The sequence below is a fragment of the Lepisosteus oculatus genome, chromosome 2 (genome assembly GCF_040954835.1).
Source record: "Lepisosteus oculatus isolate fLepOcu1 chromosome 2, fLepOcu1.hap2, whole genome shotgun sequence".
In the NCBI taxonomy this organism is placed as follows: Eukaryota; Metazoa; Chordata; class Actinopteri; order Semionotiformes; family Lepisosteidae; genus Lepisosteus; species Lepisosteus oculatus.
Window position 1 is genome coordinate 1,268,225 of NC_090697.1, and position 12,316 is coordinate 1,280,540.

General features: G+C 37.2%; 1 protein-coding gene across 2 annotated transcripts in view; it reads left to right on the plus strand.

The window, feature by feature from the left end:
• Positions 1–12,316, plus strand: part of LOC102682150 (synaptotagmin-like protein 2) — a 156,602-nt gene that overhangs the window by 83,343 nt on the left and 60,943 nt on the right. For both annotated transcript variants that reach the window (XM_015359851.2, XM_015359859.2), the window contains exons 5-6: positions 3,159–3,204; positions 3,290–3,338. In XM_015359851.2, the coding sequence (XP_015215337.2) occupies positions 3,159–3,204; positions 3,290–3,338 (95 nt within the window). The remainder of the gene's footprint in view (positions 1–3,158; positions 3,205–3,289; positions 3,339–12,316) is intronic.

The following is a 12,316-nucleotide window of genomic DNA, read 5'->3' on the forward strand; positions in this document are numbered from 1 at the left end:
AACCATATTTTGTTAAAGAATTAATACCATTTTTTTTACATCTGAATTTTGACAAAACTGAAATTATACTGTTTGGCCTCTAAAATACCTAATCATTAGTTTGAGCTATTTGCACTCCGACATGTTTACAGTACCAGAACCTTCTGGCCCTCCAGATTCTAAAATCTGCTTTCTGTTTAGCAATGTAGAATAGATACTTAACTCGTATGATGGGTTGAAACTTTAAACATCTTGTGAATTGTATATTTATTTCATAAGAATATAATGAGAAACTCCCTAGATTTACATCTTCAGTTTAAAAACTGTTTAACACACAGCTTCATGATGTAGTATTATGTATTATATAGCAAGTATTATGACATGCTAGTTTTTGAGAAACTGCAGTTGTTTCCTAATGTTCCCTTTTAAAGTCTAAAACACCAACTCTTAAACACTTAATGGTACTGTAACATTAAGATATTAGAGAGAGATTTAATTTTGCTATTCACACAAACACAGAAAATACTCTTTCTCAAAATATCCAAAACGGACAGACATACTGTAGAAAGCAAATTGCGGCTGTTATTCTCACATTCAGCAATTAGCTACGCTATTCACTAACGAATGCGACGGGTTATATTGTTTGTGCTGTTTGCATGGCGGCCAGCTTCACGGATCTCCTGTACTGTAGATCCACCATTTATCGTGTTTGTATCTGCATACGCATCTGTCTTTCAGTTCTCTTGTAATAATAGAATTACAATGATAAAATTAAGTTTTGTGTAGAGATTTAAGTGACTGTCATGTACTATGCCCACTGCTTGTGTACCTAACCAGAGAGCTCTATTTCTGTCATATCTGATTATAGCACCCAGCTCCAGTCCATGTGCCGGAGCCATCTTGCAAACTCCAGGCAGTTCTATTAGTTGGTTGGTAAAAGTTTTTGTTTTCTGGCAGCCCTTTCAAATTGCCCATTAGCATGGAGGTGATGTCTGATTGTAGATCTGGAGACTTGTTGACCCCAAGAATCCACCAAGTTCTGTAATTCTCCAGCTGTGGCCCTTGCCTTATCTTTGCCTCCTGAGCCGTCTTCCTCATTGTGCCTGGGGGCAAGATACACTTGTTCCAGTGGCTTTAAACTTCTTAATTATTGCCATAACAATGGTAAGTGGTACAGATGCATCCATCTAGAATACCCAAGGTGTCAGCTGGTATAATACTGTAGGCACTGCAATATAATGGACATATTTTTTCATTTTTTAGAATAATTAGATGGAGTACGGCACTACTGTGTAAAAATGCCAATTGGCGCAGTCAGTCCCTTACAGGATGGCAGCTGTGAGTGGCTGTCCCACAAATCGGTACACTATGAAATATTTATTAAGCCATTGGTGCTTGACTGCACTAATGTGTGCTGTACATACAGTACAGTATATGTAGTTCAGGTGGGGAGCTGCGTCAGCATGCGTAGGCTGCAAAGGAACAATCAATAGGTTTATTCTGTGCTGAAGAGAGAAGAAAGAAAACACAACGTTTTGGCCGTGGAGCCTTCTTCAGGTGTGAGAAAGGCAGGCCAGGAAGCAAAGGTCATCTTTCAGTAAATACAATGATTACTTTGAGGCATTGATATTTGTACCACATTGCTACCACTACTCCAAATGAGATAGATACAAACTTCATAACACTAATTGAATTATGTTTTAATACTAGAATTACAGTAATAGAATTACGTTTTCTATAGTGATTTAAATTACTCTTATGTACTGTACTATAAGTTGGATTGGGGCTGATACAAGTCTGCACTATATCTAGATCAATATATTTTAAAATTAATATTACAATTTGCCATTATGATGTAGTATTCACTGCTTGAAACATTTTAATATTTTAATGATTGCTTGCAACAGGGCTGTAAGTAATGGAATCTAGATGAAGGGAATCTGCAGGAGTGACACTAATACTATATAATCCATAGTTTGGATATCTGTAGATATTACTTCACGAAATTCATTCATGTGCGTGGTACATCAGGAAATGTAGTTTTTTTGTCCATGTGTTTGGCTCATGCACAATTAAATTCTACATGCTGTGAAGCAGATATTTCCTGTTCCATTTAAAATAGACAATTTTATTAGACCTTCAAATTATTTTAGAAAATTATTAAATGCCTCTCATGAAATCCAAAAGTTTCTCTCACAATTGGTTGAACAACATTTCAACATCATTAACACAATGACCATGACAATTCCAAATGAGATTTATCCCAAATCACATAATATTGTAAGTTTTATAAGCACTCTATACTGTATGCAATAATTAATAACTGTGTACATGAAGTAATTAGAAAATTAGAAAACCAATAATTGTTTTGTGTTGTAATTATTCTATATTATTTATATTTCAGTGGTGAAATAAACTCTGTTAACACAATGGCAAATATATTAGCAATTCTACTGTTTACGACCAATATTGCAATTAATACAGTACATGTATTGTACCAGTTATTTTTGTCTTAATAGTTCACATTTTTACTACTGCCAGGTGCTTGTTCAGATGTTAATATTATGAATTTTTTTTTTTAGTTTAATCTTCTGTTTCTATAGCTTTTTCCGATCCAGGCTTCATTCACGTCACATACCCCCTTCACAAAGCTGTACAGCCATGTGACATTTTAAACAGCAGCTAGGCTATGTGTGTTATATGTTTATAAAACCAGGTGTCTCTTTTTATTTGTGAGTTTTTGGCCTTCCCCCATGGTAATTGTCGGCAAATGGATTTTACATGCCTGTTACCTTGTTTTATACAGTTTATACCCCAGTGAAACAGGAATATTTTTTAAATATTTAATACGGGGCAGTAGTTTGGTACTTATTTTCAACAAATCAATTTTAAATCTTTACAAAGTATCACCCTTCTATGTTTGAGCTTTTGTTCAATTTTTTTACCTTTTCAACAACCAAGATAATTCAGAGGAACCAAAATATCGGCATTGCAATGAACACAATTTTAAAATTAGAATGAGTATAAGTATGTAGTTATTAAATATAGCTTTCACTATCCATTCAAATCTGAAGAGCAGTGTTACTATGGAATACACACATACCCTTCTTTAGTTTTAGAAAAGGATATTATTTTTTGAATTTTTAAGATTTTATAAAATATTTTTTATCTTATTGCAGCCAGTCAACTGTGGTGAAGAGTGGAGAATCATCTTTACCAGAAGAGGTCTGATTTTAAATTTTCTTCCTGTTTTAGTCAGTGACGAATTAGCATTAGTCTGTATGTTGTATTATTTTATTTCTATTTTCAGATGACGGATGAAAAGTACTTGAAGAAGATGGCAAAGGATCTGGCTGATGGTGAGTAACTGGCAAGATTTGTGACAGAAAGGGGGAGAGTCTCCTTTATATGCAGACATATACTGTAGAACTGTTTGTGCTGTTTTCTGCTGTCTTCTTGGTGCTTTATAATTGGATCCGCTGGGCTCTCGCGGGATGTTTCAGTAGTTGTCATGTTGACCCATTTGCAATAAGACAGTGCAGAGAAGCATTGTTTGAGTTCTGGCCTGAGAATGCTGACATTCGGTAATCAGTTCTTGTTTATGTACAGGTTCTTACACTTAATTACAGCATTCGTATGAAGTGTATTAGGAATCTTGTAAGAAGCTGTTGTATAGCTGTGTTATGACATGATCGTTCATTTGATAGCTTTTCATTTACCTCCATTTGTATTTTGACTTTTGTCCTCCAAGATTCTGCTCTGGGTGTTTGTACATTACTCCCGTTCCAAGCATTATCAAATTTTGTGTCTGCCTTTTTCTTTTGTCAGTGATTCATTTTTCACCAGCTCCTGTCCTGTCAAATACTTGACCTGCACATTTTTAGCTTTTAAGGCATTTAAGGCTTCAAATTTTGCTGCAAGGCACCTAGGCTAGACGCATCCTAATTTTCTGCAGAGTGCCTCTGACAGTTGACTGATTGCAAGCATCGGATAGGAAAGCTTACAGATTTTTTTCATATTGTGAAATTAAATATTCACATAAGAGACATTTTTCTGGTTGAGGTCTGGTCTTTTTGAGTTTGGAGGCAATGTCTGCACAGCTTTATGATGTTATGACTTATTTTTCTAAGTAAACCAGAACAAGTGACCAGTGAGGTTTTTTAAAAAGGAAAGAAACTGTAAAGCGGGCTCCTGTCTTAGGCTTGATGGATGGTGTATTTTGGAAACAAACTGGATGGTTGATGTTGCTACTCATATTTTAGCAGTATTTCACGGTCTTCTTAGTATCATTCTGTATTTTGGTATATCAATACAATATTATGCCATTGTACATAAATAAGGAAAGCTTCAATGTTTTATATTGAAGCTAAGCAGGTGTGAGCCTGGTCAGTACCTGGATGGGAGATCTCTGGGGAAAAACTAAGGTTGCTGCTGGAGAGGTGTCAGTGGGGCCAGCAGGGGGCGCTCACCCTGTGGTCCATGTGGGTCCTTATGCCCCAGTTTACGGGGACACTATACTGTAAACAGGCGCAGTCCTTCAGATGAGACGTCAAACCGAGGTCCTGACTCTCTGTGGTCATTAAAAATCCCAGGGCGTTTCTCGAGAAGAGTAGGGGTGTAACCCCGGTTTCCTGGCTAAATTTCCCATTGGCCCTTACCAATCATGGCCTCCTAATAATCCCCATTTATGAATTGGCTTTATTACTCTGCTCTCCTCCCCACTGATAGCTGGTGTAAAGTGAGCTTTCTGGCGCACTATGGCTGCCGTCCCATCATCCAGGTGGATGCTGCACACTGGTGGTGGTGGAGTGGAGTCCCCATTACCTGTAAAGCGCTTTGAGTGGAGTGTCCAGAAAAGCGCTATATAAGTGTAAGGAATTATTTTTATTATTATATGGTATATCTGTCTAGTGTCTAAAGTGAAACAAACACTTCCCCTGTGAATGCTCCTGATGAATTACATTTTATTTCTTAAATTTCACCTCCAGATACAAAGGAATGGTCAAGTCAGACGTAGAACAGTATGACAGAATTACTGTGGCATGGGCACAGGGTAAAAGACTACAATCTAATTATCACTAGGCGTATTTACTCAGTGACTACACCCAGTTAAAGATGATAAAATTGAACTGGCTGATACATGTGCCTGTTACTCTGATGTAACCCTCTGGAGCTCTAAAGGTGTTTTTTTTTTTAGTTTTGCTCCTTAAATTTGATACTCAATTTAAATTAGGACTCCAATTAGCTGTTTTCAGCCTCTAAAAGTCTCAGTTCAAAGTATCCAGACGATAGTCATTAACAGTAGCCGTGGTATTTGTAATGTTGTATTTTGTGTTATTAATTTAGTGGATTTGAAATGGGTGTTTCATATGTCTAGCGCAATAACCAGTAAATATCAAGAGCTCCTGCTCCTGGATAAATCTGGGAGCTTGTGTGCTGAGTAAACTTCAGGGCCTAATCAATTTGTTAGAATTGCGTAAATTTTGAATGAATTATCCACAGTCTCGCCACAGTGTCCCATTGGACTGCTGGTAAAGCCCACCTTAGAATTATCATTACAGTATGCAGAGCACTCTAACAGTAATGAAAGCGCTCATTTCAGAGGGCTCTCGGGGTGTAGAAATGAAGGGCAGTGTTTCCTATCTTTATGCACACTGCAGGATTATAATGGAGAGATCTTAGTGCTGAATGGAGTGCGTATGGACTTCTCTTCCAACTGCCTGTCCACAAAGGGGGCGGCCTCTGCTTGTAGACCCGGAGGGGGTGACCTTTGCTTGTAGACCTGAAAATGTGACCTCTGCTTGTAGACCAGAAGGGGGTGACCTCTGCTTGTAGACCTCGGTGGGGTGGGTGTGGAAGAGGCCACGAGGGCTGCCTTCAGACAGAAGCTGAAGCGAAGCTCCCAGCATAAGACACTGTGCCTCTGTTAGTGCAGGGAAGCTCCCCTCATGCTGTCTCGTACAAATTGAAAGCCACACAAATCCTCTGTGATAGTCTGAATAATTCTAGTTTCCTAAAATCAGGATAAATGCAAAAAGTCATCCAATTCTCAGCCTTCAGATTTTTCTAGTTTGAAAACTTTGTATATACAGGGTTAGTCAAAATGTTGTTGACGAGTATAAATGCCAATTATTTTTGTATAAGTTTTGTTTTCTCCTCCACAGATGGCAAAGGATTGTAAGGTAACAGTTAGAAACTTTGACAGTTTATTGCAAGTTAATTACATGGATCACTGTGACAAAAAAGGTTTCAAACAAAAGCATAAATATCAAAGTTGTTGATAGCATTTTGACTAACCCTATATTTCTTTTCACTGAAGCGTGAGGCTAAGGTAAGCAAATGTTTGATGATTTAAAATCTGAGATGCAGCTTTTCAAATTATTATTTAATTGCAGACATTCAAGTCAAATTGCATGTGTAGTAAATAGCGATGTGGCATGATTGATTGCATCTGTCTATGATATCTTTTTGATTGGAATGAGCCATTATTGTCCTGTTTTAATGGTGTTTTAATTACTTTAATGCTTTTTTGTTTAAATGGGAAAAAAACAAGTCTTTGCGTCTGATTTAAAGGACTTTTTTGAGAATACTAATTGTTTTTTTCACTTGAGCAATTTATTTCCTTTACAATGAATTTTACAAATTTGCAGCTCCTTAAACTAAGTGAAGATGAAAGCATTTCCCTTCAGAAGGCTGTTTAGATGACTAATTTATACTATCTTTAGGATTTTTCCCAGTTGCACTTGGAAGCACATGAAATAATTCCACTGGAAATGTCTCTTAAGAGTTGTGAAGATCTGGGTGTGTGTGATATTTAGATCAAATATGAATGCCTTTCTCCTGCCAAGCTCTTGAACTACCTTGTGAAACAGAGGGAAAGGATTTAGGTTAGTTTGTGTGCCACAGTTCTGAACCTTCCATTGTTTTTCCTGTGCATTAACACTGTGTCTCAGAAAAAACATTGGAGGGCCTTGTTGCCTGTTCTTCGGCATGGGTTGGAAGTGATACTGTGATGAGATTCACCAAGTCCACAAACGTTAATAATAAGTGAACGAATCACATGTCTGTTATTCTTTAATCAATGTTTTCACCATTGCAAGGGTTCCTAATCCTAATTTCAGGGACCCATACACCTGCTGAATTCAGCCCTTAACACCCTTGGTGCCAACCAAGGGCAAAGTCTGGGTGGTAATGCTGTTCAAAAGCAGCAACCTGCACAGCTCAGGGTGCAGATATTCAGTCTGTGTCAGCTGTAAGCTCCAGTTTTTTCAACAGCCAGTCAAAGCCTGCAGTATATGCAAATAAGAATAAAAATGCAGTGCTGTGCAACAGCAAGTCATTATTTATACCACACCATTAAGGAATCTGTTTGATCTGGCAAGTTGCTTGAGTGAATGCCTCACTTTTAGCCTTGCCTATTCAAAAGGTGGAGATTTTTTAGATGATTATGATGAAATGCAATATTTAAAGGGCATCATCTAACATGTTCAAGAGCAGAAAACATTTAGTTTAAGTTCGTCTTATTAGTTCACTTTAGTGCTCAATTATGTAACTGTCAAATGTAAGGGACCGAGACTGAAAACCTGCAGACTGCAGAGGATATTGAAACCAGTGAAATATGGTTTCTGCAGTATGTTGAAAGTGTTCTCTGCAGTCAATAATAGTCCATTAGCCTGGGAGTTCTTAACTCCAGACAGGCATAAAACAGGTTGTCAATGTACGGGTGGCATTTCAATCTGTCTAGCACATTCAGTCTTAGGGATACCCAGTTGTCCAATCAGTGCTTAATTTTCACATCTACAGTGCTCAACAGTGTATGTAAATATATCCTAAATTATAACATAAATGAGGAATGTTTCAATGTTTTATACAAACTTTAAAAACAATTAAAACTATTTTAATCCAAAAATCAGTTTGATTTGTAACAGTTATGATAAGCCTTAGTATCTTACAGTATCTTGCTCCTTTTAAACTGTATATTAATAAGCTATTGCAGTAGATGGAGAACACAGAATTGTATTGAGCCATCAATTAATGATTTACTACTTACATCCTTTTAAAGATGGAAAAACATTACTACTCATTACTATTTTTTCAATACAGGTCATTGATTAAAATTTAAAGAAATGAATGACAATCCTATAAAAATATATGGTTGACTAACCTTGTTTCTTAAGGGAAGTAAGAATAGTGCTACATCTCTTTTCTCATTACAGTTTTCTTATAAACCTGGTTTTCTAGGGTTGCTTAGAATAAGGAAGATTTCAATTTAGATTTAATTCACCTCTTCAAACAAGAAAGGAACAAGTATTGAACAATCCACTGTTTGATGAGTGTGTCACTTTTATTTGAATGTGTCTAATACATTTGTTTACTTAATTCATTTTATTATAATTGAACAGAAGCGTTTATCCCAAGGAATTTACACAAAACCTCAATTTGTTCAGTGAAGGATCAGAATTTTATAACAGTACCTAATGCAACAAGTAAAGTTAAGTAATGAAGCTAATTTTACGTCACATACAATGATGATGTGATGTGTTATGAAATGGGTCATGTGGCAGGGAAGGAGGTAGGTAATATGATTTGAAAGAAAAACTAACCTGTCTTAAAATGTCTGAGTAGGGAATGGATAATACTGTTGATCTTGGCAGGGTCAGAACAGAAGGGGATAGAATCAAATAAGATCATGTGCTGCAAATGCAGTAATGCACTTGCTATAAGATATTTCTAGTCATTCAAGCATTAGGGAAAGGAGATGTTATTCATAGAACATTAACAGTATTCTTCCAACATTCAATGAGCACCGAGCTAGTACAGAGTCACTACAAAATTCTTAATGTAGCACCGTTGTGTCTTAAAAAGGGTGACAAAAATGGACTTACGAACCATAATGCCTTTCTTCCATTACATTACATAAGGTTAGGAGATGACAATTTGAATTAATGTAGTAGATCATCTGTATGGTATTTCAATTTTACGGGATAGTCGAAATGGAAATAGAAAATACAAGTTGGTGAATAAACTAAGCAGGTTTGCAGATGACGCCAAATTAGGAGGATTACCAAACACAGTAGAAGCTGCAAAGTAAAGACCAGATTTAGCTCAAATTCAAGGATGGGAAACACCTGGCACATGATATTTCATGTAGACCATTGAGGTCTGATAAATATAGTGAAGACATGAACATGATTTTAAATGGAAAAACCCTGAACTTGAAGCAGCTATTTATGAAAAGCCAGTGTTTATGTTCACATTTACATCATCTACTGTATGCATGGCGAGGATGCAATAAAAAGGCAGTCATAACATGAATAGTTAAAAACTGAAAATGCAAATTAATCAGTGTTGTTAGAATTGTTCAATGCACTTGCACAGGTTCATTTTGAATTGTTTATGCAGGTTTGATCACTACTTGATAAAAAGCTATTGACATTCTAAATCAGACCACATAAGAGACTCAGAGGAATGTCCTACTCTGGCACTTTGTGTCTTAGTCTAGTTGATAAATGCAGAATCTTTTATAAGCTAACAATCAAGAATTTAAAACATGTCCCATACAAGTAAGTAAAAACATGCACATGAACTTTGAATTAAGGCATTAGTCATTCTCTTTCTTCATATTTTTAAAATTTCTCTATTTTAGCTTGATTCTGTCATGTCACAGAGACAATGCAACTATGTGTTTTTTTCACTTCAACCACAACAGGAGCAGAAGATTTATGAACGTCTTACTGCAGATCCAGATGCCTATTCATTTGTGTTGAATGTTGAAGTTATGTTCATGGATTAATTTGTTTTATTTAATGTCCTTCCGTCCTAATTACTGTAGGAAAGACTTACAGCATCAAAAGTGCTTAACAAATATTGGAGAAATGGTGAAAGGTGTTAATGAATATGATAGCAGTTTTGAAAACAAAAATATTGGAAATTGTTTGGCTCTAAGACTAAGATGTGTTACATGTTGTGCAACCTTATGAATAATAATAATACACTTTATTTAACATAGCGCCTTTAAAGGTGGCTTCTCAAAGCGCTTATGAATTGCATATGAACATTAAGCCCAGAATACAGTATAAAACACAGTTTTGAAAATGTGACAATCTCTTTGCTTCTCTAGAAAGTTACTTCTAGAGTGACCCCATATTTGTTTAAATTATGTAGTATTTTTAATTTGTTAAAATTCAGATAACTAAGATTGATTCTGTTATTTAATGACTAAAATTAATTAAAGAACCACACAATATATAGTATGCTTAGAAGCAGTGGCAGTTACAGATACTGTAAAAAGATCCAGCGGTTTAAGAGTTCTCCTGTATTTTGCATTGAAACACTGAGTCATGCAGATGGATTTTTCAAAGGTGTTAGAAAACTGTCATATTGCATAATTCAGGTTTATAACCTGCACTTAAATGACTGTTAATATACTGAGGACAACATACAAAATACCACAAAAGTATTTGTATTATTTTACCAATATTGCTTTATTTTAGAAACTTGACAAGTGGAATACCTCAGAAAAGAGTTCATTTTATTGTCGTAAGGTAATGCTTAAACAAGTTTTGCTGGTAGAATTTTAAGAACAGACTAATGCAAAATAGTATACACAAGCTTTTCTGTGCTCCTTAACCTCTCAAAGCCTTATCTTCGGAAAACCATATACAGTATTTCTACCACGTTCTGAACAGCATCAATTCTGCTCTAATATTGTGGGAGGCTGTTCGCATGTCCTTCTGGGAAGGAACCAAACAGGAGAGCTGACATCCTGCTGAGGAACAGGGGGCTCATGCTGGACTGTGGTTTTTCACGTAGCAACGTCATGAACTAGAGACCCCTCGGGTACACAGCCATTTGAGGAGTGCATAATGAAACATGCGGAGAGGGAGGGGTCTGCTCCGAGTCTCGGCATGGGAAGGGGCTCGGAGAAGATGGGATGGGTCCACTCCAGAGCAGTGCTGAGCCCTGGACTGACTGACGGGAGGGGGTGACCTGACCCTGAACCAGCACTGACAGAGGGACAAATGACAGATGTCCACATCTGCACTCTTGAGGAAATATGATGTCGCCTCTGGAGGACGCGGCTGACTTGCTTTAGTTTGCCCTTCTTCCTTTTAGAGCGAGAGAGATGTGGAAGAGCTGGTGTCCCATGGCTGGCCATGAGAAGAAGAGAAGACGTGTGCACCTCTTTCATGTAAATCCAAGGATCTGTGAAAGAGAGGGACTCTACCAAGAGCAGGAGCTGGGAAACCAGGCAGACGGAAGAGCCAGGGAAAGGAAGCCCCGTCTCGGTGGAAGACTGAGAAATTTAAATTCAAGGGGATTAGAAAGGGTGAACCAAGGCATCCCAAAGACAGCTGGATGTGCTCAACAGATTCAGCATGGAAAATCTGAGCCTGGTGTGCCAAGATGGAGTAACAAAGCCCCAGGACTGCAGGAAAACTACTGGACGAAAAAAGCCGAAAACAGCAAGTTACACTTGTGCGAGTTGCAGGTGGTGGGTAAAAGGCAGAAGCACATGCTACAGCGCTACTGCCTGCTCATGAGCAGAGACCCTGTTACAATATTTATTTAGTGTATTTGTCAATAGTGAGAGAAGGATGACAAGATAAGTGAACAGCCTTGTTATGCAAAGACAGACTTCAGAACACTCTTTAGAGATGACCTGCAGAAAAAAGTCAAACCTTGGATGAAACGTGTTGCAACTTTTCATTGTGCTCTATAACCACTCGGTGAAAATCGATATCGGTTTCAGAATAAATAAGTAGGTGCTGATTGGATCAACAACCTGGTCCACCTGGAGTCCCTAGAGACTGAGCCTTGGAGACCCTAATTTAGCAGATGCACCTTACAAACTATTAGGCTGCGAATCAGGTGCGGCTGCCGAGCCGTTTCCCTTGTCTGTACGTGAGCTGCAAAGACAAGGCTTGGGGAGGTAAAGGGCTTCTCAAGGACTTCAGAGTGATGCACAGTCTGTGCTGGAGCCAGAGCTTGAAACCTTAGTGACAACACGTTTCATTTATTTGAATGTTTATTAGTCCACTTCTTGTAAATCTTAATCTTAATCTTCCACTTAAATATTCTTTTCTGTTACTTTGCCTTTACAACATCCTGTTTAACCCATTTGACATGTGCTACTAATTCACTTTTAGTCTTTAGTTGGTCTTTATCTTAATAATTACAATGACCATTTGTACTTAAACACTTTTCAAAAATGCACATTACTGTAAAATAGCACACATTTAACACACAAAAGTAAAGAGAAAAAGAAATGGCATGAAAAATTTATGTAATGAAGTATACATCCAAACCTTTATAGAAAACTAGGTCTTTAAGCAAT